The sequence below is a fragment of the Penicillium odoratum genome (genome assembly GCF_028828045.1).
Source record: "Penicillium odoratum strain IBT 22623 chromosome Unknown utg000001l_segment0_segment0, whole genome shotgun sequence".
In the NCBI taxonomy this organism is placed as follows: domain Eukaryota; kingdom Fungi; phylum Ascomycota; class Eurotiomycetes; order Eurotiales; family Aspergillaceae; genus Penicillium; species Penicillium odoratum.
Window position 1 is genome coordinate 708,532 of NW_026643143.1, and position 27,352 is coordinate 735,883.

At 47.6% G+C, this 27,352-nt stretch overlaps 10 protein-coding genes across 10 annotated transcripts; 4 read left to right on the forward strand and 6 right to left on the reverse strand.

Moving 5' to 3' along the window:
- Positions 1-44: 44 nt before the first annotated feature.
- On the reverse strand, positions 45-336 carry N7520_000262 (uncharacterized protein; the record flags this gene model as incomplete). The annotated part of the gene is made up of 2 exons (XM_057134197.1): positions 45-186; positions 242-336. 2 exons carry the CDS (start codon positions 334-336, stop codon positions 45-47), a joined length of 237 nt encoding a protein of 78 aa, XP_057000133.1.
- A 199-nt stretch (positions 337-535) lies between these two features.
- On the reverse strand, positions 536-3,229 carry N7520_000263 (uncharacterized protein; the record flags this gene model as incomplete). Its single annotated transcript, XM_057134198.1, has 1 exon — positions 536-3,229. One exon carries the CDS (start codon positions 3,227-3,229, stop codon positions 536-538), a length of 2,694 nt encoding a protein of 897 aa, XP_057000134.1.
- Positions 3,230-3,551: 322 nt separating this feature from the next.
- N7520_000264 (putative RNA 3'-terminal phosphate cyclase) lies at positions 3,552-4,943 on the forward strand (the record flags this gene model as incomplete). The annotated part of the gene is made up of 1 exon (XM_057134199.1): positions 3,552-4,943. The coding sequence occupies one exon, from the start codon at positions 3,552-3,554 to the stop codon at positions 4,941-4,943; it is 1,392 nt and encodes a 463-aa protein (XP_057000135.1).
- A 2,701-nt stretch (positions 4,944-7,644) lies between these two features.
- On the reverse strand, positions 7,645-7,943 carry N7520_000265 (uncharacterized protein; the record flags this gene model as incomplete). Its single annotated transcript, XM_057134200.1, has 2 exons — positions 7,645-7,773; positions 7,866-7,943. 2 exons carry the CDS (start codon positions 7,941-7,943, stop codon positions 7,645-7,647), a joined length of 207 nt encoding a protein of 68 aa, XP_057000136.1.
- A 3,027-nt stretch (positions 7,944-10,970) lies between these two features.
- On the reverse strand, positions 10,971-12,317 carry N7520_000266 (putative inositol 5-phosphatase; the record flags this gene model as incomplete). Its single annotated transcript, XM_057134201.1, has 1 exon — positions 10,971-12,317. The coding sequence occupies one exon, from the start codon at positions 12,315-12,317 to the stop codon at positions 10,971-10,973; it is 1,347 nt and encodes a 448-aa protein (XP_057000137.1).
- A 434-nt stretch (positions 12,318-12,751) lies between these two features.
- On the reverse strand, positions 12,752-14,825 carry N7520_000267 (putative pyruvate carboxylase; the record flags this gene model as incomplete). Its single annotated transcript, XM_057134202.1, has 2 exons — positions 12,752-14,690; positions 14,737-14,825. Coding segments are annotated over 2 exons (2,028 nt in total), but the record flags the coding sequence as incomplete, so codon positions are not given.
- A 206-nt stretch (positions 14,826-15,031) lies between these two features.
- N7520_000268 (acyl-CoA carboxylase subunit beta) lies at positions 15,032-16,854 on the forward strand (the record flags this gene model as incomplete). The annotated part of the gene is made up of 3 exons (XM_057134203.1): positions 15,032-15,694; positions 15,743-16,325; positions 16,376-16,854. The coding sequence occupies 3 exons, from the start codon at positions 15,032-15,034 to the stop codon at positions 16,852-16,854; spliced, it is 1,725 nt and encodes a 574-aa protein (XP_057000139.1).
- Positions 16,855-17,143: 289 nt separating this feature from the next.
- N7520_000269 (homocysteine S-methyltransferase family protein) lies at positions 17,144-18,226 on the forward strand (the record flags this gene model as incomplete). Its single annotated transcript, XM_057134204.1, has 2 exons — positions 17,144-18,040; positions 18,095-18,226. 2 exons carry the CDS (start codon positions 17,144-17,146, stop codon positions 18,224-18,226), a joined length of 1,029 nt encoding a protein of 342 aa, XP_057000140.1.
- A 117-nt stretch (positions 18,227-18,343) lies between these two features.
- N7520_000270 (putative amino acid permease) lies at positions 18,344-20,030 on the reverse strand (the record flags this gene model as incomplete). The annotated part of the gene is made up of 2 exons (XM_057134205.1): positions 18,344-18,801; positions 18,854-20,030. The coding sequence occupies 2 exons, from the start codon at positions 20,028-20,030 to the stop codon at positions 18,344-18,346; spliced, it is 1,635 nt and encodes a 544-aa protein (XP_057000141.1).
- A 3,119-nt stretch (positions 20,031-23,149) lies between these two features.
- Positions 23,150-27,328, forward strand: N7520_000271 (uncharacterized protein; the record flags this gene model as incomplete). The annotated part of the gene is made up of 7 exons (XM_057134206.1): positions 23,150-23,388; positions 23,436-23,748; positions 23,807-25,491; positions 25,549-26,284; positions 26,632-26,725; positions 26,754-26,797; positions 26,849-27,328. The coding sequence occupies 7 exons, from the start codon at positions 23,150-23,152 to the stop codon at positions 27,326-27,328; spliced, it is 3,591 nt and encodes a 1,196-aa protein (XP_057000142.1).
- Positions 27,329-27,352: the final 24 nt, after the last annotated feature.

Genomic DNA, 27,352 nt, shown 5'->3' on the forward strand with positions numbered 1-27,352 from the left:
TATTCCCCTTACGTTCATTCAGTTTCAAATCAAGATATTTCTTTTCATTCCTTGCATTTCAAGATGGGATTGTAAAGATTTGGGGGTTGGTTGGTTGTTGTGTACGGTGTTAGTAGTCTAGAATAGGAATATATAGCCATAGTTGGTGTCCCAGTCATCAACCAGTACCAAGTGGTCGAGTGGCAACTCGACTAACACATCTTCCTTGGTCTAGGGGTCATGATTTCCGCTTGTCACTAACACTGATACGCGCGGGAGACCGGGGTTCGATTCCCCGAGGGAGAGTTTCTTTTTGGTATTTTTGCTTTTTCCCACCAACATAGACTTTTTGCTCATTTTCTGTGTTTCCCTTACAGTGAAGCGTTAATAAACAGTCGCATATGGCATTTGATTGATACTAATTAAGAATGCTTGCTTCGTGATTCATCGCCTCTCAACTTGCAACTGGAGCATGAAATGATACATTGACAAATCTCATTCAGTCAATGGGGAAGAATATATACTCTATGCGGGACGACTCCACCAGTAACCCATGTCAGATAAATGCTTCCTCAGTCGCAGTGTTCTCATTGACTGGCAGCTCCATTCCCATCTGGAGACGACGACTATCCAAGAACATATCTACCATGCGCTTGCTGGACATGGTGGAATGAATGTCTTGAAGCTTGTGATACTCGTCCATCATATCGTCATGCTCCTCTCCCTGTCGGGTATTCTCGTCGTTCAACCCTTGGACATCTCTCTGTGATCGCATGGAGCGGAATGAATTTGGCTTCACATTCACCATTGGCCGCCGAGCAGAGTATCGTCGGTACTGGTCTTGAGTCCTTGCTCGTTTCATCACCCCAGCGCCGTTTCTCTGAGGCGGGGTGGGTGACTCGGGAATCTTTATCATGTTGCTAGTTCGGATCCGCATCGGAGACACGGGTGAATCGGCACCTTGAGACCAGGATGGCGCAGTTTGAGCCTGATATGTTGTCAGATCAACCTCGGGATTGTTGGTGGACATCGTAAATGGCTGGTCGGGCTCAATCTTTTGAGCAGAGATAATAGTTCGCACACTAGAAGAGCGACTGAATGGACGTGAGTAATTGCTCTGAGGCAAAATGGGACCATCAGCGGGTTGTGACTTGTTGTTCTGTCTACCCATAATAGATGAGGGACTGGTTAACACGTGGCCCGGGAGAGTTGTTAGTAGAAGCATTTCAGTGAAGATCCCGTCTTCATCCTGGAATTGGGCATTTTCCCGGATATGTTCTCTTATGGGACTCGTATTTTCAATTCTTTCAATCTGTGAGCTCATCCACTGCAGCCAATCTGCGCTTGGCTGCACCGTAGGCACTGAGGCCCGAGTTCGACTGGCATGACTTGGTGAGCTCCAGGCCGTCCGCTCAGAAGTGAAGATTGTCGCTGTTCCAGGCTCCAGCGGGGCCAACATGTCGGCGTTCTTTGTCGGTGTATTACCACCTGTCGTTCGCGAATAGACGCTTGTCGGAGACACTCGTTCCAGTCGTGACTCAGAGCAGGCGATTTCCACACTGCCTGTCTCACCGTCCGAGTCCAAACCCATAATATGTGCAGCGTGTGGCGATTTGTCTTTTAAATACGAACTTCGAGTGTTTTTTTGTTCAGGGACAGCTCGGGAGCTCACCCGGAGTGGTCGAATATAACCCGCTGATCGTTGATATTTCTGTGGCGACATTGAGCTCCCTTGTGCGGTCGCAAAAGATTCAGGGGAAGTTGATGATTCTTCACTGGAAACACGGCGAACCGTACGCTGGCTGTGTCGAGAGTAAGTGGAGGACACACGTTCTGGAATCACCCGATGTTCTGGTACAATACCCAACACAATCTCCTCTTGGTCTTGAGCAGCATTCCGTCCAATTTGCTGCATCAAGGCTGTGTACAAGTCTTGAGTGTTGAACCATCCGTTCATGTTACGAGTGCTCGATCTCTTACGCGATGGAGACTGGTTGTTTTCAGTGTCATAAGGCGCCTCCGAGAGTTGCTCGTTCAGGTCGCCATGCTCCTCGATCAAAGACAGCGATTGTCGATGGCCTGTTCTTCGTGCTTTCACTGCATTCCCCACAGTAGAGGTGGTCCGACTGGTACTGCGTGAACCCGTGGTGCAAATGCTAGCGCGACTCGGAGAGATCTGTTTGACTCGCAATGGGCTTGATACCACTTCATCATGAACTTCTTCAGTTTCAGTATAACTGACCAAGCTGACATTGTCGTCATTGGCCACATTGGCCACATTTGCCGCCAAATTCTGGGGTCGGAGTTCGTCTAGAGGCTCAGTGGGCTGCTCAGTAGGCTGCTCAGTAGATCGCTCAACTTGTTTTGACAAGCCAAAGACACGCTTTAGGCCATGCTTGATGGACGCAGAAAAGGTGCGAGACCTGGCATGAGAGAACTTTGAGCTGAAGCTGCCAGGGGACGGATTTGGGCCACTACCCTCACTCGTAGCTCGGAAAGACTTTCGGAATGGCTTCACTTCTCCCTTGCGACGGGACAACAAAAATGACGAGCGCCGGGTCTGCACTTCTAGACTTTCATTCTCCTTCAGATATTGACTGGGAGTAAGTTGAACGGCCACATTCTGGCTTTTTGCACGTCGAATAGCATGTGGTTGTTGACGATTGCGAATGAAAGATCTCGAATTCCTCAAGGTTCGAGGCATTGCAAAATCCGGACTGAAGTCAGGACCGGGAGAGCTGCCATGGGGAATGGGCGGTGTTCCATGTGCCAATTGCGACAACCTTTGTCTGGTAGAGAACATGGACTTGGCTCTTCGTAGACGGCGATATGATGATGGGACTGAGCTGTCACGACCATCCAACCCTTTGAACTCCGTGATGGGTGGCAGCGCAGCCGAGTTTTCGTAAGAAGGCTGAGCTATATAGTCCCGGTCCGTCCGCTGGGGAGTCAGTGGAGGGGGTATCGATGGGATAGCGGGGTGACTGTCATCTGTGGACTGCAAGCTGGTATTTTGACGTCTTCTTGGAATGGCCACATTGCCAGGCCCACCTAGCTTATCATAGGAGCTTTTGGTCTCGAGGGATGATCTTTCATTCAAGCGCATTGCCCGTGTAGCAGCCGTAGCGGCATGTGATTTGGCAACATCTACATCAACGGATTCCGATTCTGTCTGTGGACGGGCTCGGCGCATCGATCGAGTGGACATGGACCGTCGGAGCCGGTCTCGGGTAGTGAATGAGGAAAACATACTAAGAAAGTCTGCACAATATTCGGTATGGAACGGAAGAAAATGCTTGAAGAAGAAGAAGAAGCCCACATTGCGAACATGTTTACATTTTCCTTCCCTGGCGAGGAAAGAGTGTGTTTATCCATGGTAGGCGCGATGTTGTTGACCTGAAAATAGAAAGAGACAAAACTCAGAGAGAGAAATTAGTAGGTGAGTCACCGCCAAGGCACAATTCATAGACTCAAACGATGACTCTTCATCGAATCTCTCATCTTCATATTGACTGACATGCCAAAACGAAAAATTGTAAGCTATACAAACCTCCATCAAATTTTCCATACAAATGGCAAACTTTCAGAGCCCAGTCCCCAGTGGAGACTCCCAGCCCCCACCAGGATTCCCCCGCCACATAGAGCTCGACGGGCGAACCCTTGAGGGCGGTGGACAGCTGGTCCGTAATGCACTGGCGCTGTCAGCCCTTACAAGCCGAACGGTGACGATCAATCACGTTCGCGGGAACAGAGGAAAGCCGGGACTAAAGGCTTCACATGCAGCGGCGGTCAAATTGCTGGCTGAGATCAGTCGCAGCAAAGTCAACGGTGGAGAAGTAGGATCACAATGCGTGACCTTTGAACCCAAAGCACCAGCGAGCGATGAGTCTACCTCATCAAACTTCCACAAATCACCTTTAGTTTCTTTATTGGAGTTGTCTGTGCAGCCTGAATATACCATCCAGCTACCGACACCAGGCTCAGTTTTCTTGATTTTCCAGGCCTTATATCCCTACCTTCTTCATGTTGGATCTCGAGCAGAAACAGATTGCGTGAAAGTGACCATCACAGGTGGGACGAATGGGAGCAGCTCGCCATCTTACGACTATGCTTCGCAAGTCATGGCGCCCAACTTTGCTCAACTTGGTCTCCCTCCTCTTTCGATTGATCTCCATAAACGCGGTTGGACTATAGGTCCGATCGAGATGGGGACCGTCACTTTTCATGTTCATCCCCTGGGCTCAATCGTGAATGATGAGGGTGCCCCCGACACTCGTTTTCCACAGATCAACATCATGGACTATGAGCACGGGAAGATTACGCAGATTGATATCACTGTTCTTGCGCCAGACAGCAAGCTATCAGGCGAATCCAAAACTGTTCGCAAGTACATTGAGAAGCAGACCCGTCGACGTCTACGTCAGGTCGTGCAGATTATGGATTCATCGAATTTTGATATTCCAACGGATCCAGATTCCGATCGTGCGGATATTGTGCCCATCACGATCCACACGTCAGAACCCACAACGCACAGGAGTCGAGTGTATCTTCTTCTCGTGGCTCATACATCAACCGGTTTTAGGATCGGAGTTGACGGTTTCATGGGTAATGAAAAGGCCTCAGGGCCTCCAAACAAGAAACACAAGAACGGCAAGAAAGCGAAGCATCATGAGACACGTGATCATCAGATTCAAGCCCATGAAAGTGTTACGAGCTGCATTGATGCCTTAATTGAAGTCTTTGTTGAAGAGATTTCCAAACAGGGCCGCGATCCAGCCAAAGATGCAAAGCGATCAGTCTTGGATTTGCACATGAGAGATCAGATTGTTGTGTTTGAGGCTCTGGGCGAAGCCCACGGAGGAACTGACAAAACCAAGTCTCGACAACAGGAGGGCGAGCAATATTGGTCATTGCATACTCAGACTTCAAAATGGGTGTGTCAGAAGATGTTAGAGACGGAGTAGAGCTAGAATTGGAATGCTTCGGATAGAAATCAACCACCATATCTCTTGGTAGTTCCTCGGGTATAGTTCCAGGTTATTTCCAAGGATGTTTCAGACTTCGGCTTTCACCCCGAGAACTGACCTCCGCTCTACAGTCTGATTAAAGGGCTGCAAACCAGGGACCGCAAACCACATGCATAGAACTAGCATCACCGGGTCCATGGCTATGGCGAACCAGTTAGGGAGCGGACAAGCGATCTTCCCAGTGACAGGCCATCTGTCTGACACGCTCCACCGGCATCCACTCCAATAATCCGACTAAAAACCCGAATGATTTCCCGTCTCAATCTTAGCCAAGAAAGATCAAACCGGGTCACAGGTTAAGTACATCATATTCTGAAACGTGTTCAGAGTATAGAAATGTAACCTAGCTAACTCAGACAGGAAACAGTCTCGAAAATTCCTCCCCACTAACACTAAAGTAAAAAAAGCCCGCTAAAGGCTTGGAAACCAATAAATTCAATACCCGCAAATTTCAACCGAGCCGTTTCGTAAATACGAAAACAAAAACCAAAAAAGTTCCACTCAAAGAAACGAACTAGTTATACGGAGTACGAGCGTACAAGCCCTACAAGCCACACCGACAAGACCACAGTCCAATGATCATCCCCCCTATACCGGACACGGTCCCCTGAAGAAGTGGGGATGCAACCCCCACAGTCCACTCTGAAACAGCGAACTGATCTGACTGTGGCTGAGCCGAGGACTGAAAAGGGGTAACTCATGGAAGCGTAGAAGCCTGATGGAAAAATACAAAAACGCCTTCCAGGGCGGGGATCCACTGTTCTGAGTTGAGGTCTGAGGTGAGGTCTAAGACATATGTTTTACGAAGAACCTTGAAAAGTTCAGATGAAACAATTCCAAAGCGTAATCGAGTTCAACTTAAACTGTCTAACAATTCGTCTGGAGTGGAATTTCTAAGTTTAATTCAATTGAAACGAACCTTGCCGAGTATGCGCTCAGTCCAGACTTTTGAACCTACTAGTATCTGTGATTGAAATTACGATTTACCACACATACGTAACTCCCTACTAGTTATCTGGACGCAAGGAGATTCCCATTCCAGTCGAATTTGAATTTGGATTTCGATCAAATTTAAATCAAATTTCCCGAGGTAATCCACCCCTATATCCGCGGAGATGAATTCTCATGATCACGATCAATAATGCCTGTGCCCGTGTGGTGCTGCAAGTGGGGACCCTCCTCGGGTTTCGTTTGGCGACGGGATTTTCCCCGGGAAGGATTCCGGCTCACTGAATCCCCATAACTATGGATTCAAATATATGAGTATTTGGTACTTTGGTGGTTTCAAGGAACTTCAATTATGGGTCAGAGTACATTAATGTTGTGGAAAGATCTGGGGAATTTGAGTTTGGGGCAGTGACTATTAGACGCGTTTGGTTTGGGCTTCAAGGTGGACACCCAATTGGGCTGGTTTGGGCTCACTGTTCAACTTTGTTTGTCGATTTAAATTACTGTAGTCGGGAAAATCGATTTCTCCAGTTGTCTGGATTTGTCTTTGATCGCTTCGGAGGGTTTTCTGACTGAATTCGGAGCTACGGCGGATTATTTTTCCGCTTGTAGATTTTAACGAATCTTGTGAGTAGAAAAGGTTATTTTTACTTGTTATTGAGACTATGTTTACTATGACCCTGTTTGGTTGGAATATTCATGCAAAGAGAATCACTCGAACGTGATGCACGTGTATGTTTATATGCATGTCGATCAAAAGGGAAAGAGAGTTCATCGGGCACAGCTTATGAGGGCCTTAGGTCAGATGCATGTGAGATCTACTGCGTCTCACCATATCCTTGCGGCTGAGAATATAGTTTCGATCAATGGGGCTAGGCGGACGGCTCCATTGATAGATAGACAGGTCTAGGCACGGGTTGTGCCACGCTACGGACAATCAATCTGAGGCCTAGAATCTGGCCAGGTTTTCAAGTCTCCGGGTTATAGGTTACAGTTTACAGGTTACAGATTATACTTTACAGAGATTCTGTAGCACTCGAGAGCAAGTTACATGCAATTGGAAATGAAACATGGTCACCAGATCATAGTGGGAGCATTAAATGCGATGGTATCTAACAAAACAGGAATATCCTTGAAGGACATGGGAATAAAACCATGAAACATTAAAAACAAAGATGGGGGTATGGCATCATGTCACGAAGGACCTAAAAGCAGAAAAATGGAAAAAGAAGGAAAAACATCAAGGAAACAGATATGCGAAAGGAAAACAAAGAAACGAAGGTTTGATCGCCGATCGACAGATCAAAGAATCCATGCGCCACTGCCTAGTGGCAGATCCTATATGCCCGTAATCCATGCAAGGTGTTCTATCCGCCACGCTTGCGCCAGCGAAAGTATCCGGGCAAGTAACACAAAGAACGAGAGAGATGGCAGCCATCGTGAGAAGAGAAAAACGCCTGGCGATGCAGAGAAAACGAGATCAAAAAAAAGCATTCAGGAAATGGCCTCAACATCCTAGGAAATCAGTCCCAGCCTGTAACCTCGAGGATGTATCCCCATCCCAGTATCATGTCATGGCCTCTTGGCTTTGATTTTGTGGTGGTGATGGGTAGTTTTTTTTTTCGCTTTTCAGGTTGGTATTGTGTCGGGTTTTGGCGGAGGTTTGGATTGGGATTTGCATGAGGTTGCATTAGATGTTCAGCTCGGACATTGAAATGTTGATCGCAAAATCAGCGCGCAGCTCTGAGGGAAGTTGGCGCTTGAAATTGCGTGGTTGCGCAAATGGAGAAGCGGATCCGGGGCGTCGCAGGTTCAGTTGCTATCCGTGATATTAGCTTTGTTTCTTTCCTTTGCTCAAAAGAATTCGCCGCAAGCTTCACTTTGCAAAGATAAAAATAGAGGCAAACATACTCTGCAGTCGGAACACTTAGTGCCTTCCTTGTTGACGCGCCCTCGGCATCCGCGAGGGTAGTTGGCGCAAGAGAACATTTGGATGATTTCGCGGGGATCGCGGGGGTAGGTTTGAGTTGACGGATAGAACCAGATCGCGAGGCGAGTGGTTAAGGTGGTAGTTGGGATTGGAGTTGAAGCTGAAGCTGGAGCTGGAGCAGTATGGTTGTGGTTCACGGCGTTTTCCCGGAAGTGAAGGAGGAAAAGGTTGGAAGTCGTGATCTCCTTTAAGAAACCAAAAGGGGAGGGAAAGTCGAGCTAGGCACTTTTGAACTTTAAAGGATCCAGAGATCAAACTAGTTAAAGAGAAAAAAAATGAAACCCAAATGTGATGACGTCGGAGGTTCAAAGTTAAGTATTCAGGCAAATTAACGTAATATTTTTTCGCTCTTTAGATACGGGGGAAAGGGCTTTATAGGAATAATTGTTGAAACACAAAATAAAAAAGGAAATTAGAAAAAATCCAAAAATCTATTCGATACGGGTAGAAGGTGGATTTGATGCTGGGGAACTTTATGGTTAGACTTAGTTGAAGTTCCCCATTTATTTGGTCATTTCGGTCATTTTGGTCATTTTGGTTTGGTAATTTTACAACAATTCATGTAATTTACACAATTACCAATACTAAGCCATCACCAGGTCGGGAATCGTCGCTTCGTTTGACTATCTCCTTGGCATTTTAATATTTTTTCTCTCCTTTAGTGGATTAGAATGGACCCATTGTTCCTGTCAGGAGACATAAGAAGAAAAAAAGCTCCGTCCAGGGCAGATCGGGCGATCCCAGCCATGCGGGTGTCTGATCGGCTTAGATGCTGGCCATCGATGCATGATGGCCCTTCGAGGGGCCAATGACAATAGCAGCTAGGGAGAAAAAGAATGCACAGTCTGCGGTACAGTGCATGATCCCGCTATGTAGAATATGACTCGCAGTCTCAACCTTGGATTACAGGGCTCCCTGGTGGAGCTGTCAACGGTAGAAGCTGTGTACAGTAATTTTTTTTACTCAAACCTCAAGCTAATAGGATAACATGATGCGTCAGATTGAGTGTTCGGATCTCTTGAAATGAAAAAAAAAACATTGTTAAAATACCATGAAATGCCGACATGTCCGATCCCGGTGGAAAGGGACGGACCTCTCTCGTTTTCTCCCTTCTAACCCCTTTTTTGGGCCCTATCATGTCACCTTCATCTTCATCTTCCCCCTTGGTCATTCTTTTGTTTCGTATTGATGCCCAAGAAGTTAAAGGGCATTCTAAGATTTTTTGTTTTTTATTTTTATTTTTATTTTTTTGTTCAAAATTCAAAAGATCCGAGATGTTCCAGACTCCGATCCAATAATGCTCCTATGCGGTAGTGTTCTGGAATTCTGGAAATTCCCCACCGATCAATGATTTACTGGATTAACCCGTTCGGGCCTGTAAGTTTGGAGCTGATCTGGGGGTCTTTATTGCTTGGTTCTTACTAGTTAATCTCCTTAAACCAATAATGTCCTTTCTGCAAATTGCACCATTTTAAGTGGGTATATAACTTGGGAGAATAAAACATATTCCATACCTCTTATACCTCTCTATCCTATATGATCTTAGTCCGGCACGACCGTTTCTGCCTAAAACCTCTGGGTCAGCGGCAACTTGCTCAGTGCCCAGGTGGAGCCTAATTTATATCCGTGGTTCCGCTTAGAAAGAAACAAATGGGATGAATAATGAATAATGGATAATCGGCGTTGACCGAGACGTCAGATCTAGATGTTTTCCCTTACTTTCGGGGCTTGAAAGATTTATGAGCCCCCAAAGCTTATTCTAGATATTAGTCTCATGATTCAAGGGATTTTTCGTCTATCAACTTTATGTGCGTTTGATTTGCTACTTTCCCAGTTATCATTTTTCATTTTCAGTTTTCCGTTAAACCCTGAAGCCAAGCTTTAAGCAAATTACGCTTTCGTCATCTCCGCGTGTCGCACGGTTCTCTAAACCGTCCAAGATCTAGGAGGTGAGGCAATCAAGTCCAGAATCCAGAGTCCAGACTGATCATTTGACTGGCTTTTGTTATCGGATTTTCGGATCGGATGTTACGGCACACTAAGCAAATTCCCAGTTGTACTCCACCAACATGCAAAAACAGTGAAGAAAAGTACCGTAGATCTTAGCTTCCCAAAGTATGGATTTGTCAGGTCAGGTTCATCGGCTCTCAAGGACAACCACAGCAAGAGGGACTGGCCCGCAAAGAACATGTGGACCATGGGCTGGGTGGTGGGGTATTGATTGGTTCAGGTACCAAACCCGGGATGTTTCATTTTTACCCGTTAATTATTTTCCACAGCGGGAACCCGTGCGAAAGGTCTAGATGATCACTTAAAGCTGTACATGCTGGGCCGTGGAACATGCTGGGCCGTGGAACACGAGGCTTGGGATTCTGCCCACAGCATCCAGAACCACGGTCAAAAATTAGGACCAGGACAGCTGGTTACTGTGTTACCGTGTGGACATAGCAGTCAGCAATCTGCACAGCTTACCGCTAGAAAAGAGTGAGTAGACCGCTCTGATGTAAGTCAATGACCTAGATTCGGAGGTGAGCTTTCTACTTGGCCTGAATGTGGAAAACGCCAGTGACCTCATCGGCTGAGTGGTGCTTTACTCTCCATTAGGTCCAGCCACAAAAGTTTATGGTGGGGACTTGCTGCATCCAGACCGTTTTGGAGCGCCGTAGGTCAAGTGATCAACGGCAATTTTAATGCTCAGACCAGGATCTTGGAAATAAACTCGGATAAGGAGGAAAAGCTATTTTGAATCTCGTAAACCCTGTTTTTTCCCTTTCTTTTCTCTTTTGCTTTGTACCGCGGCAACCCGATGATGTTATCTGATTGACATTAGGAAATTAAATTGTGGCGGTGGCTGATTAGCGCCATTTTATCATGCCAAAAGTACCAATTATTGAAGTGCCAAGGTGAGACATTCAAACATCATTCGTAATATCATAGGGTATAACCCTGATTGGAAGATACTAGCCCGAAAATGATGCCCATACAAACACGTATACTTCGTACCGACCAAGGTAAGATGGCAAACACTAGAGAGACCGAAGAAGAACCCATGCACCGATTAACCCAAGTGTCGATGCAAGTAGCATCCCATTTCCTTCCCAGGTCAAACCCAGATATGCGAGAAATCCGACCACTATCTCCTTCTGTCGAGCAGCATCTCTCCGAGACCGCCAGCTGGGGTCAATTGTAAATGGAGCTACTGAGTGGGCTCCAGACCCCTCGTGATCTGTCTCCGATAGATCTGAAGCCTTCAGAGGGACGGTCACCGCCAATGCAACAGGCCGGTGGTCTGAGTGAGGGAAGAGAGGAAGTGCATTGTATGCATGCGGTTTGACTTGTCCTCCTTCTCTGGCCCAGGAAGGACTATCCAGGTAGAGGATCCGGTCACACCAGCTCGGCCAGCGGTGGGTTGACCATTTCCACTCTGTCTCTGACTCTCCGTTGATTAGACTGAGACGCGCAGCCTGCTGCGCCGCGCCAGAGTATTTGTAAGTCGGGGGGAAGTCAATGGGTGCTTCGGACAACCCGTGAAAGCAGCGCCCTTCACGCATCTCCCGTATCAGCTGATCCTCCTTAAGGAGATGCGAGTAATGCGCAGGATCCTCACGAGGGACACCTTGTCGAGGAAAGTGGACAATGTCTGCTTTTGACGGGCTAACATCTGACGTTCGGTAATTTAGATCCCCCGCCAGGAAGACGTAGGAGTTGGGCGCAAAGAGATCCCGACGACTGGTCTCCGCTTCATGCGATGACTCGTGATCAGCCAGAAGAGCAGTGTTCTCATCGGAACTTTCTTGCCCCACGGCCATCGGTGAAGTGTTTTGGTGAGAGAACACCAGCCGTTCGACAATACTTTGCCAGTCCGTATTTCTCTGCTTCAAGGCATTCTCCATAGGTGCCAGGTGGGCCGCGACAAAAGTCAATTCCACAGTCTTAGATGGATTACTTCCCGCCACATACCCCAGACGTGCCCCGACAGCACCCTTATTCCCCATTTCCTGAATTCCAAATCCAACATGCGCAGTATCGACCCAAGGAATTTTGTCAATGATGTCTGCCCGCGCAAAGACCATCAATCCGGTCATGCCCGTATGGTCCTTGACCAGATTCACATAGGCCTCATTCCATGATTTGGCAGTTGCCTTCTTGACTGTTCGCACAAAAGCATCAAAGTATGGTGTTAGATATGCCCCACCCAAGAATGAATATGCGATTGGAGCGATCTCCTGGAGCGAGAGCACGATCAGCTCGGGGGCTCCTAAGCCCCGTGCATCTGCAGATAGCGCATCGAAGAAATGGTCGGCAAATAAGTCAACATCAATAAGAGTCCGTGCACAGTTTGATGTGAGGATGTAGATGTTAAGATCCTCCATGTTGATGTGTGTGAGGAGGTTGAGGAATGAAATAGCGGTGACGTCGTTAACCATTCAACCACGTGAACGCGTATCAGTGGAGTCGAACTTTGTTAATTTCCGATAAGTGATAAGAAACCCACATCAACCATCAAAGCAAAAAGATGGAAAAATAAAAAAAGATAACTGCATCATCCGTGAATCGAACACGGGCCTCGTCGATGGCAACGACGAATTCTACCACTAGACCAATGATGCTAGTTCATGTAGGTGTGAAGAATAATGTGCAATATCAACCACTGATGAGTATCCTACCAACAGCACGGCGTCTAGTCTACGTGTAATAAGACAGAAATGATCCTAATGGCATGAAATATCAATGAAAACCCAATAAAATCAGATGATAGGCAATTCTTCAAAACTCCTTATCCTACTCACGTAAAGTGGTGAATACTTTATAGCTTCCCTCGGAGCTGCTCCTGTGATTCTGTCAATTCCACCAATAACATCCCCTCCGCGACATCTTCTTCATCTTCTTCCATTTCATACACCCATTGTACTCTTCCAGCTCGAGGGCTGCGTACTTCCAGTTCCATCTTCATTTGCTTGACAAAGGCTAGCACTTGATTCTCAGCAACATCTTCCCCTTCCGTAACCAACATCTCGACCAGTTTTCCAGAAAGGGGTAGAATGATATGACGCGGGTTACTTGGATCCCCACGGCGATGAGAGGAAACAAGTGCTGATGCAGCGGTGGTCGTGGTATCAAGCTGCATTCTGTAGGGAATCGCGGTCTGTGAGTTTGGTGTCGTGTATTCAATCTCGGCTGCAAGTGACGTGGGAAACTCGTTGCGGAGTACCCGGGATAGTTTCATATGATGCGCAACGCTGGGCCCCTGTGTGATGCTCTTGTGAAGCGGCTCCAATCGGATAGACCATGCGTCTCCCTTGCGGAATAGGAGATTTGAAGTTGGTAGTCCACCTTGTGTAAGCGACTGAGAGGAGCTAGAAGGTCCTTTTGTATGACGGTGTGATTTTGAAATATCTTCGCCCAGCTGGTATGCTTCTTCAAGTTTGGCGCTTAGCCACTGGGTATCGATGTTGCCGGACAGGAAATCAGCGTGCGCCACAATCCCGCGGAGAAGGTTGATGTTTGTTTTGACACCCGCTATTCTGGTATCACTTAGTACCCTTTGGGCCTTTCTGACAGTTGCCTCCCAGCTCGATCCTGTGATGATGATCTTGGCTAGTAAATTATCAAAATTTGACCCAATGACCAATGGAGACATCCTAGAGACATGGGTGTCGACTCGAATACCGTGCCCACTGGGGACATTGAACTCGGTAAGCTTGCCAATACTGAGCGAAAAACCATTGCCTGGGTCTTCAGAACACAGTCGAAGCTGTATGGAGTTTGTTGGTGGCAGGGCCCTCAGATCAACATTAGATCCGAGACCAAGGTCATTGAATGTTCGTCCCTGGGCCAGCAGGAGCTGGGTCTGTACCAGATCTACACCACTGATAGACTCTGTAATTGTGTGCTCAACTTGAAGTCGGGGATTGACTTCCAGAAAATAGAATTCTCCCTTTTGCTCACTAACCAGGAACTCAAATGTTCCCAGAGAAAGATAGCGAATATGACTCGCCATCTTCAAGGCACAGTCAATCACCTGAGAAATCAAGCTTCGATCACACATCAACGCAGGAGCAAACTCCACAACTTTCTGAAACCGCCTCTGTACACTGCAGTCTCTCTCCCATAAATGTCGCACTTGACCCGTTCCATCACCAATAACCTGAATCTCAACATGATGGAACCCATCCACAGCAGCCTTTTCGACAAACACCGTATGAGAAGGTGACTCGCTGATGGCCCGCTGAATACTATTTTCAAGTTCGTGTTCCTCGCGTACAAGACGAATCCCACGACCACCTCCTCCATCCACAGCTTTAATCATCACGGGAAAGCCAACTTGCCTAGCAAAGGCCCGAGCTTCAACGACGTCAGCAGTCGGTTGATTCATAGCTTCCAATACCGGAACTGCACATTCGCGCGCTAGTTGCTTGGCTTGAAGCTTGTCACCTGTGCGTTCAAGGTTCTCTGGGCCTGGTCCTATGACGATGGCACCTGTTTCGTCGAATACGCGCTGCGCGAACTCCGCGCTTTCGCTAAGGAACCCATATCCCGGGTGCACTGAATCGATGGAGTGCTTTCGGATAATATCAATAAGACATGATACGTCTAGATATGAAGCAGGTGAGGGAATTTCAATTGCTTGATCTGGGTAGCTTAGATCACAGTGTGAACGGTCATCTGACGTGTAGAGAGCAATGGTCTCTACAGTATCAGGAAGTTCCCGTGCAGCATTGAGAATACGAACGGCAATCTCACCCCTGAAGCTTGGTTAATTTTGTCATTTTGGGTTGTGTGGAGGCATACCTGTTCGCAACCAGCAGTCGTTTGATGGGTGAGTGCGGGGATGACATCGGGGCAAAGTCCGAGGTCCACGAACGATAGGATTGACGTGGTCTTCAGATGAATATCTAGATATATTCAAGATATTTATTTATGCAAGTTTCTTGATAAATGTCTTAAGCGATTCACTTTTTCATTGAATTACGAACTTCCTCGGTCCTCGGTGTTTTGATCATCACCCCTCATCTGGATCAGCCGCAAAACAAAACCAGTTATTATCCCTTGAACAAGATATTCGAACAACACCAGCATAATTACCATGACGAAAAACAGTCATGATCAGTCCGAAGGCCAAAGTCAAGCTACAAAACGACTGAATCAAGTTTCCTCACACATCTCCCCAGATAAAAGCAAATCAAAGTCCACAGAATCCCGTCTGCCAGCAGACCACTCCGATGTTCTCAATCAAATATCCACACTACGCAAGATAGCCGCTACACCAGACCCCAATTCCCGCGGCTATATTCGACAAAAACAAGCCGGCAAGCTTTGGGTCCGCGAGCGCATCGACCAACTCCTTGATCCAGGTTCATTCCAGGAAATTGGCTCTGTATCCGGTACCGTGACATGGAAGAAAATCGCTCCAATGCGGGAAACTCCCGTCGCGTTCATTCCTAGCAATAATGTTCAAGGCGCAGGGACGCTCCGGGGTAGAAAGATCCTGCTTACAGCGGACGACTTTAGCATTCGATCCGGCCATGCGGATGGATCGAGCTCCGAGAAGACGGTTTACGTGGAGAAATTGGCTCTAGCTTTGAGGGTGCCTGTTGTGAAATTGGTAGATGGGAGTTCTGGAGGTGGAAGTGTGACGACCATTAAGAAGGAGGGGTGGAGTTATCTTCCTTATGTGAGGCCTTTCAGGCCTGCGATTCAGCAGCTGAATATGGGGATTCCGAATTTAGGTGCCGTTGTCGGTCCTGCGGTATGTCTTGCTCTGAAAATCTTGATATGCGTGCTTACATTATGCTAGATTGGCCTCGGTGCAGCAAGAGTAGTTTCTTGCCATTTCTCGGTTATGGCGGCAGATATTGGAGCGCTATTTAATGCTGGTCCTAAGGTTGTGGAAGGTGCGACTTTTGAGGAGGATCTTGGATTCCAGGATCTCGGTGGTCCACTTGTTCATTGTACGAATGGAACAATTGATAATCTGGCTGCAAATGAAGCCGAATGCTTCGAACAGCTTCGTACGGTCTTGGGTTATCTACCTAACTCGGGAGCTGAAGCCCCGCCAGTTATTTCGTGCGATGATCCTGAAGATCGAGAAGATTTGGCGCTCCGCAGCATCATCCCCCGTCGCCAGGCACGCATGTATAATCCGAGAGTGATCATTACTTCCGTTGTTGATCGGGATTCATGGTTCGAGATTGGAGCTCTCTGGGGCCGAACAGCCATTGGTGGATTGGCACGCTTATCTGGCCATCCTATTGGAATCATTTCATTAAACTGTGAGGTGAATGGCGGCGCACTCGATGCAGCTGGTAGCCAGAAACTCACGCGACTACTGAAGATGTGTGATGTGATGAATATCCCTATTGTGCAATTTATTGACGTCCGTGAGTTTGAAACAGACCCTGATGAACGAATGATTGTTAACATATTCAAGCTGGTTATGCAATCGGCACCGTCGCCGAACGCAACGCCACCATGCGCTGGGGCGTCGAGCTGGCAAAAACGTATTTCACCACCACAACTCCGATCTTCAACGTGGTTACCCGACGCGCCTTTGGGGTGGCAGGAGGTGTTATGCTCGGCTCCAGGGATCCAGTCATGCAAGTGGCATGGCCGTCTGGACAGTGGGGCTCGTTGCCTCTGGATGGAGGGATCGAGGTGGGCCACCGGCATGAATTGCGAGAAGCGGAGAAGGATGGTAAGAAAGAGGAGCGATACAAAGAATTGGAAGAGGAGTACCAGCGGTTGATGAATCCTGTTCGAACAGCAAATGCCTTTGGCGTTGAAGAGATCATTGATCCTAAGGACACAAGGCAGATTTGTTGCTCCTGGGTGACACATGTTTATGATGTGCTTATGAAGGAAAGATTGACAGATCGTGCCTGCGGGAAAATTCATGCTTCATTTGCTTGATTGATCTGCAGTAGATCTAGTTGGATATTTAATCACGATCTGTGGTTTGATAGATCTACATATTTCGCTATGCTTTTGACCATCATACACATGACCCATCACTTATGCTTGAACCATCGAATTAACCTTGAACAAAACTCAATTGAACTAAAATACAATCTATACTAATCTACCGACATTTTACCGAAGAGCCTTGGTTGATACGCGGATTATGTAAACGCCAATAAACCCGCAAGCTAACTTATCACCCCACCATCGCATCGCAAAGCTCAACCCAACAACCCTTACAATGGCAATTGTCAAAATTCTAGACGGAGGCCTCGGTACCTCCCTCCAAGACCAGTATAGTGTGCAGTTCGATAGCACAAGCACACCCCTCTGGTCCTCACACCTCTTAGTCTCAGACCCAACCACCCTGGAAGCGTGCCAAAAGGACTTCTGCGACGCAGGCGCCGACGTCCTCCTCACAGCAACATACCAAGTCTCACCCGAAGGCTTCCTCCGCACAAAGACCACCGAATATCCCAACGGCATCCCCAGCACAGCGATAGGTCGGTACCTCCAAACGGCCGTGGATGTCGCCGAGCGCGCAAATGTCCGCCAAGGCGCTCAAGTTGCGCTTAGTCTGGGTCCGTATGGGGCGTGTATGATTCCCGGACAGGAGTACAGTGGAGCGTATGATGTGGAACATGATGGGGAAGAGGAACTTTACCAGTGGCATCTGGAGCGGTTGAGGCTTGTTTTGGGTGCGGATGGGAATTTGATTTCGCGGTTGCAGTTTGTGGCTTTTGAGACGTTGCCGAGGCTTGATGAGGTGAGAGCTGTTAGGAGGGCGATTCGGGATGCGGGAATTACGGTGCCTTATTGGATTGCATGTGTTTTCCCGGGGGATGAGGGGTTGTTGCCGGATGGGAGCTCAATTAAGCAGGTTGTTGATGCTGCCGTTGGGCCTTTGGAGGGTGGTGCTTCGCCGTGGGGTATTGGGATTAATTGTACGAAGATTCACAAGCTGCCTGGTCTGGTTAACCAATTTGGAGCTTGTATTGCTGGGGCAATTTCTGCTGGACAGATCTCAACTGCTCCTAGTTTTGTGTTGTATCCTGATGGTACCAATGGAGAGGTCTACAATACGACGACACAGACCTGGGAGAAGCCGGATGATCTCAGTGATGGTCAGAGAGATACTGTGAGTGAAACAAACCCCGGTCTCAGTCTAAGTGTTTGTGCTAACTAAATAAAGCGCCCTTGGGAAACCCAAATCGCGCAGGTTGTCAATGATGCCTATGAAAATGGCCCTTTCAGATCATTCCTTGTTGGTGGTTGTTGCAAAGCGTCACATCATGATATCAAAAAGCTTCGAGACCAATTCTGAACATTAATTAATCAGACCAAAATCGGCTACAGATATCGTTGGAGATGACTCTCTATGAATTAAATGATATTCTAACATGGTATCACGCTATATACATATGTACAAACAAATATAAATTTACACAAGCCAGTCAATGAAACGCCCCCACCAAGTGTTTCGGGGGTTCTTTTGTGGCAGAATTTCTCCATCTTGGAGACGCCCTGACCAGAGGTCGATTTCATGGGCGCGTTGAAATTTGGTGCGGTGCCACAACTTCCAGATGATAATCGGCACAATAAAAATAGGGATGCCGATGTATGAGGCCACGAAACTGGAGGTGTTCCAGTGACCCTTTAGGAAGACCTCAAATCCACATACCAAAGTGATAATGGTGGAGCCAGCAAATCCGAACCAAGCAGCATATGGCTGCAATGGTGCTTTCCACGGCAAAGAGTCACGGGAGACACCTTGCTTCTTCATGGCAGCGTAGAATCGGACATAGCAGAAGCACAGAGTGGCCCATGCAATCAGGCCAGCGACTGTGCTCAAGTTAAGGAGCCACGTGAAGGCTTGCGATGCGCCGCCAGTTCCAAGACCTATTGCTGATTAGTACCTTGGTATACCGAACACGAAGAGAAGAAGACTTACTCAGATAAGCTAATGGGCCAAATAACCAGGCGGTGATGACAGCAACGTACGGCACACCAGACTTGTTCACACGGCCAAAGATCTGAGGCAGCTGGTGGTCTGTGGTCATAGCGACGATCATACGCGATCCGACCCAGCAGTATGAATTTCCGGCAGACCACGCAGCAACAAGGATACAGGCATTGACAATAGATGGCAGAGCAGTGATACCCGCTTCCTTGATCGCAATGACGAATGGCGAGCTCTGTGCGTTGTCATTACCCTCTGTCAGGGCGCTGTTCAAAGGGCTCACGATAAGGCCAATCAGGAACGCGCCGAGGATATAGAAAAAGGCGATACGGTAGGTGACACGGCGGGCAGCCTTGGGAATAGCACGATGCGGATCGACCGACTCGGCAGCGGTGATGACCACACATTCGACACCAATGAAACTGAACGAGGCATTGACAAACGAGGACACAAATCCAAGGAAATGTCCAGTAGGCCCAGTGATGCCGTCGTAGTCAACCCAAGGACCAGGATTGTGCCAGAAGCGGAATCCAATGGCCTCATGATTCGGACCACCTCCAGCTGTGATGACGATGGAAACAATCACCAGACCCAAGAAGCAGAGCACCTTGACTGCACCGCCAATGACCTCTGTTTCACCATAGAACCGTACACTCATCAAATTGATTGCCAGTATAAGAACCAAGCTGACCGTGATTACCACGGCTGGCGTGATATCCGACCAATATGAAACGATAACGGCGGCAGCGGAGGTTTCGGAGGCGATCGCGATCGTATAACAGTATCCGTATGAAATGGCGAGCGAGAATCCGACAGCGGGGTCAATAAAGCGAGTAGCCCAATGAGGGAACGAGCCAGCGGTAGGAAAGACAGTTGCCAGCTCAGCAATACTTTGCATCACACACCACAACACAGCTCCGACAAGAATATATGCGAGCAGCAAACCAGCAGGACCAGCCTTAGCGTATGCTGATCCTGTTCCAACGAACAGACCAGTTCCGATACCACTGCAGAAACCGATCATAGAGACCTGGTAATTGCGCAGCCGGCGCTGAGTCGCACCCCGCCCACCAACATTGAGCTCAAGCTCACCCTTCCCATGAGATTCATATTGATCAAGTGGTGCAGAATCCTGGATAGCGTCCGTGGTGTATGTGGACTTCTCCATCTTGCCCTGATAACAATGAAGATCAAATGCCAAATTGGCAAACCCCCGTATATATATTGCCTTTAGTACCTTGGAATTAAGGAAAGTTTTACATGTGCGGGATCTATGATTTTTTTCTCCGAACCTTCCATCCCGATCATTAAGCGCGTCAATCACGACATCGGGGTTTCCGTCGTACCACGGAAAACAAACCCCACTATCGCCGGATTCATTGGATAAACGCTTTCGGAACTCCACTTCTCTCAGGTGGCGACTTGTCAGGTTTTTTTCCTTCCAGCGTATCCTGGGGGCGAATTAGTCCATATTCGCCCACATTTTGTCATATCGCGTTATTTGGGGTAGGTAGTACCCGGCTTGTCACGGATATTTCTAGTAAATGTGATTGTCTGCGGGCTAGTCTTGCAACTATTGACTTCGGCAGGGATCCGATCTTTAGACTTAATTTGAGATTCTAGCTTAGGCGGGCTTAGGCCCAGCCTTAAGCCCTGGCCCTTAAGCTTTGTTTGAACGGAGTTCGAAGTTATTGCGACATTTTAACTTCCTTACGAACTTCTGTATCCTGTGGCTTAATTACTCAACCTTATCATTTGCCCGAAGTCCCTCAATTTGCCTCCCAATCCCTGCATCGGACCTTTCTAGATAACTGATCTCTCCGGTCCCGGAGACGATTTAATAAGTCTATGTATGTCACGTGATAAATGCTGCTTTGTAGATCTGCCCATGAATTTGGAACCCGGAAGACTATCTCTCGGTATGAACCTACTCTGCTGGAGATAAGAACCGATAAGCATCACTATTCCTCTTATCTTGACCAATAAAGTTGGAGCATATCTCAAAATCATTCATACCTACTAGCCCTCGCGGGCACCATTTTGGTCCCAAAATGACGGATCTAATAGTCCGAGGAGCGTATCTCTTTCTCTTGGTTAAACATTATGCCAGCACTTTTTAGTGCCCGCACGATTCTAATAGAATATTAGGAGCGATGGCAAGAAGACTCGTCCCTATCTACAGAGGCCTCACGTGAATAACTTTTCTCTGAATATATCAACCTCAAGAGTTCGTGGCCGTGAGGTATATCATTTAGGTCCCCCCAATTCTATAGTAAAGCGCTTGTATTTGATAATATTCTTATACTAACCAAAAGAGAGAACATCGGAACCTCTTTACCTCCTAATAAGAGATTTGGGATCGTATACATCCACCAAGTATTGAACGTGAAGAGGGTGGCGAGCCTCCTCTTTAGCTCCGGACCTACTATAAGCCATTATCCAAGGATACTTGGTCAACTATTAAGATCCAATCACAACAACAGTATACCTTGATGGAGGTGAATTAGGAATATCCTTTATCATTCAGTGATTCGACGTTATATAACTTTGGTAGGTGATATATATCGTGGGGCGGAAGTGATACCTCGAGATGGAGAAGCATATACATATCTGCACATGTGAGCAGATGTGAGTAAATAATAAATTTTTTTTTTTTCGCATGCAACAACTACTAGAAGAATCCGCAAAGAGTATGACCGAGTAAAAAGAAGAGACAGGCCAATCGTATCAATAGGCCAGTCGTTCGGCCCACCTTATGGCGAGAATCGGTGAGCTTCTACCCACTAGGTGGAGTGGAATTCAGAGTGGAATTCAGATAGCGGTCTATGAGATATACAATATAACTATTGATCCTACTTACACCTTGAACAGAGCATCAACCAGCACCAAGTGGTCGAGTGGTAACTCGACTAACATCTTCCTTGGTCTAGGGGTCATGATTTCCGCTTGTCATTAACACTGATACGCGCGGGAGACCGGGGTTCGATTCCCCGAGGGAGAGATATATTTTTGCTGATGACATAATGCAGATCCTAGTTGGACGAGATAGTCATGTGAGGCACATGCCCTCAGGAGTAGCCCTGTGCCGCCATCTCCAATTTTTTCAATATATAGCAAGCACTGACCTTGAATCAACGGGCAGTGCTTTCGAAGTTTCATTGATCATATGACCCTTGAAGCCTCCCCTGTTGTGACGACCTTAAAACAAGAAGATTCATCATTTTGGCGTTGTTCAAGTTATGAGTTCAATTTCAACTCTCCTGCAAATGTTCTTGAATTCTAAATGTTCAATACTTTGTAGTCTAATCCTTTAAAGTCTCTTAAATACATTATGATTCAACGTTTGAAGTTTTTGAAAATTCATAAGATGTAAACGGTTTCCACGGTTGATTTTTCTGTTTAAAGTTATAAATCTGATTTGACCCAAGCTTCAGGGAATCAGGGGGCTATCTAACTTTACTGGCCTCGCACCGCCAATTGCAATTTTATTCTTATTAATATCATAATATTGACCCACTCAGTGCTAGACCAATACTGTTTAAAAATTCAATGTTTATAAAAAGTACATGCATGGAGTAAGTGATCAGTACCTTAATTGTGTTCATAATATAGTTAGTTAACGGGGTTGGCATAATTAGGTAAAAGTCTCGCCGAGACCGGGACCGATGAACTCTCGTTTCCACTGTTTACTCTATACGGAGTACGAATTGCCCGAGAGGCGATGGTTCAGCGCTCCACTCTAGGATTTATACAATTATCTCCATATTTAGCGACGCTTCATTTCAAAATACTTTCTCTTAACATCGCAGACATTTGAAGAGCTGAGAAAAGGAAAAGTAAGTGGAAGGTTAACCTTTGCATAGTAGTTATGCACGATCCTTTATACAGGCTTCCTCAAAATAAAATGTGAAAAAGTGGAGAAACCCCCTTTTATGTATTAGATCATTCCGCATATTTAGTTTGTGGGCCTTTACTTTCCGAGCGATCGATAATCACCAACATGGCCCGCCAAGTGTTGATCCTATATACTCTGGGTTGTGAGTGGTGGTACGGTCCCTGTCAGAGCCAAGGTTACGTACCTGTAGAGCCATATAGCTCGTTCGATAGCGCCGATCCGAGTCAATCAGGAAAAAACCCAAATATTACCTCAGCGAACGTTTTTGTTTCACCCCCTCACTCCAGCATTCTTTTCCATTAAAGAATGCTACAACCCCTTTTTGGTTTTTGCATCAAGCCACTGGCTGTAAATTACCATCGCACCTTGGGCCTCGATCCTGAGGAGTAACGATGTCCACTCCCCAACATGATGTCCCCGCCTCTTCGCCAGAAAGTAGTGCGGAGATCACATCACCTAAGGCATCACCAACTACTAAAACGGGTCGCAAACTACCCGCCTGGTTGGATCATTTCAATGCGCGCGACTTGAAAGTTTTGTTTCGCTGCAGTGTGGCAGCATGGATCGCGTCGCTGTTAATAGTCATCAGCCCGTCTTTGGAGACGATTGGGACCGCAACTTTCTTCGCAACGTAAGAAAGCTCCACCGATTCTAGTTGAGCCAAACTGATCATTTTAGACTGGTGCTTTTCATGGTACCTCCAGCCGGCATTGTCTTCATCTTCATCCTGGGAGCGCTGACCCTCATAGTCGGTATGGCTATCGGATGGGCATGGGGCGTTATCGCCATGAAGGCTGCCCTGGCAGCGCGACCTGCAGCTGAGACGCAAGCTAAACTACAAGCACTGGGGAAACTGGCGTATAGTGAAGCCAACTCAACTGGCCAGAGCGTTGCAGTTGTCGAAGAGCTACTCATTTTCAATGGCTTTATGTTAGATGCGCGCGTCAGTGCAGTCTACATTTGTCTTATCTGCGTCATGGTCTACTTCCTGGTAAGTTTGAGCCATTGGAATGGGAGAAAGATAACGGAAATGCTAAAGGATAATGTAGGCCCGTCTGCGTGCGAAGAATCCCAAGTTCACCTTGACCGCGATCTTTGGTATGATTATTATGGACATTCCCTTAACGATCGGTCCTCTACTTTCTTCTTTTGATGGAACCCTTGCAAAGACATTAGTTGAGCCTGCTGCTATTGGCATTGGTATCGGACTGGCTTGTCAAGTGCTCTTATTCCCCAAATCCACTTCCTCCACCGTTCTTGACGGCTTCGAGGGACTTACTCGACTGCTGAAAGGCCCATTGAATGTGGCAGTGGCCGGTTTGATCGAGAAAGAACCACTTGCATTGGCGGATTTGCTAAGCCTTAAAATGAAGGCCATCGATACGTACAAGAAAATCATGCCTGCGCTTGGGTTCCTCCCGTTGGACTTTTCCGTCGGTCGGTGGGGCGCTGATGATATCAAGAGTTTGAAGGATCCCCTCCGACAAGCCTCACTTACTTCCTTGTCACTACTGGAGTTCTTCATTGCACGTATAGGAGGTGAGGAGAAAGTTGAGAAGCTCCGCTCAATCTCGACAGACAAGGATGATTTCTCAAACGATGCAATTGATGAAAAACGGCCGCGCTCAGCTGGCATGCGGCAGCTGATGGAAAGCGTTCGTCTTGTGCGGGCATTTCAAAGCCCCGAACACGAATCTCTTCGATTGGAAATGATCGAGGCCATGCGAATCACCAGCGAGAAGATTCTACCGGCATGCCAAGAGGCAGTTAGTGTGGTTGCTGACGCTCTGCACGCGGTCAATTCTGGCCGCTGGTTTGGACGAGCGACAAAACAAAGCATGGACGAGCTCACTGAACGCGTCAGATCAGCTCTAGAGATACTCAAGGCTGAGCGTCTTGCATTTGCGTCCGAATTCACCGAAAAACTCATACAGACCAATGCGGATATATTTGATCAAAGTGGTAAACTGAAGGATCTGGAAGATTCATCCATCAGTCGAGTGCGAGCACTCACAGTTGCCATGGTCTTCCAAGAACATCTTCTTGGTGTTGCTGGAGCCTGGGAACAGGTACTGGACCAACTAGTACCTCTCATGACAGAACGACAGAAGACCAGGCTATGGCTTCCAAATGGACTGCGATATGCCGTGGATTGGGTTCTCCGACAAAATAGCGTTGCACCTGTCAATGTTGCACAGTCATCCGATGCTGATCCCGAAGCCGTTGAAGCACACTCTAAAGCAGCCCACCAGAGTCTCCGCATGAGTCGAGGATACCGAGTCAAACAACGCAGCGGTCTTGGACGCGCGATAATTGGCACCCACCACTGGCTCGGCAATGCAGAGGGTATGTTCGCTCTGCGCATGGTAGTTGTGACAGTTGCCCTCACTATCCCAGCGGTCATTCCATCCTCTGCAGGCTTTTATTACCGTGAAAAGGGCCTTTGGGCACTGATCATGGCACAAACCTCGCTTGTCGTGTATATGCCCGATTTCATACTCGCACTCGTCTCTCGTACCATTGGGACTGTCCTGGGCGGCGTGGCCGGGTTGGTGGCTTGGTATATCGGCTCCGGCAATGGCAATGGCAACCCGTACGGCCTCGCAGCAGTTTTGGCAGTTACCCTCCCAATGTTTATGTGGGGACGCATCTTTTTCCCTCCAATCCTTCTGCAAGCTGCGATAATGGGCTGTGCAACCTTTATCCTGGTTGTTGGATATAGCTACGACGATACGTAAGATCACCTACCCTTGACGGATTGAAACTAGCTGACTGACAATACACAATCTAGGCACATTGCGGCATATGGCAACCCTGGCCATGGATATACTGTTTTCTGGCGACGACTTGTTCTTGTTCTTATCGGGTCCGCTGCCGCGCTGATCGTCCAGATCCTCCCTAGTCCACCATCCGCGTCACGACACATCTGCAAATCGCTCTCCAACACCATACGATCCCTATCCGACCACTACGCCTTACTACTCTCATGCTGGGGCCAGCCCGACCGCGAAGAAGGTCTAGTTGCTCAAGAACTCGCATTCAATGTGGCCGGTACTCTTAGCACCCTCGACGGACCAATCGCACTTCTACGACTCGAATTTTCTGGCTCTCCGTTCGACAGTGAGCGCCTTGCCCAAGTCAAAAACCTCTGCCAAGATCTGAATCAGAACCTCGCCCGTCTGCTGTTCCTATCCGCCTCCTTACCCGAGCATTTCCAAAACCGCCTGGCCACCCATTCAGGCCTCCTTGATCATCGTAACATAGGTGAAATCATGGCGGTTCTGGGAGTGGTGGAACAAGCTCTCAAGACCGGTGACGCTCTACCCGAAGTGCTTCCTACGCCTTTACTTAAGCGCAGCTTTGAGTTTTGGCAGAAACACCAGGGGGAGCTTACTTTGACTACGGATCTCATTCGTGACGATGATTACCGCAAGTTCTGTGTGGCCATTAGCTCTTACCTCAAATTTTTGGCTGCGGTGGATGATCTTGTGCTTGTGATGAAGGGCACGCTCGGTGAATCTCACATTGTGAGTCGAGAATTGATGCACGATTTGGCCGAGCATGTATAGTATTATTTCCTATCTTCTATCTTCTCTTCAGTATATACCTTTTTAATTGCAGGAGACAATAGGGGGAAATGATGGATTTCCATTACAAATCGCCCCACACAGTCTCCGCACGCCTTTCCCCTCACAACCTTGGAAAGTTGGAGGTTTTTCTCCTCATCCTAAAAGGCTTTAGCGCAAGTCTTCTAATGATTCATTTTCTCCATTTCTATTTGTGTTTTTAATTTCCATTTATGTTCACCAATTTATCCTAGAATTGGTGGCCGCCCAATGCCCTCTCGCCTTTCTCGCCTCCCGCGGTGGCTTAGCCACTGGCTAGGCTACCGGCCCGAAACTCCGAAGCCATTACCAACATACCAAATAGCAGCATGGTCTTTTATCACAGCTTTCTGCGGCCTCTCGGTAATTCAAGCAATCTTTAATTACTCAGATTACTTCACCTCCCGCAATGTCCCAGGAATCATCGCTTCCTATGTAAGAAAACCCAAACATTACCCCAACCAACGTAGTACTAACCTAGAGCAGGGAGCATCAGCAGTCCTCGTCTTCGGCGCCATGGAAAGTCCCCTAGCCCAACCAAGAGCCTTGATATTCGGCCACTTCTTCAGCGCTCTGATTGGTATCTGCGTTACCAAGCTTTTCAGCCTCATGCCAGACCAAGCCCGATTCGAATCACTACGATGGCTCGCCGCTTCCTTGTCTACTTCCATCGCTATTGTCGTTATGCAACTTACTGGAACGACTCATCCACCTGCTGGTGCAACTGCGCTGCTTCCGGCTACTGATGATGCGGTTTGGGACCTCTCTTGGTATTTCTTGCCTGTTGTTCTGCTGTCGTCTACTATGCTCATGTGTTGTGCATTGCTGTTGAATAACCTGCAACGCCGATATCCTGTGTTTTGGATTGCGCCATCTCCGCCACCTAAGCCTACGGAGCCGAAGTCTGCTCCGAGGCCGTCGGATGCTTCGTCACTGCAGGGTGATGTGCCTAAAAACTCTGTTTGAGCTTGCTTGAGAATACGTTTGCTG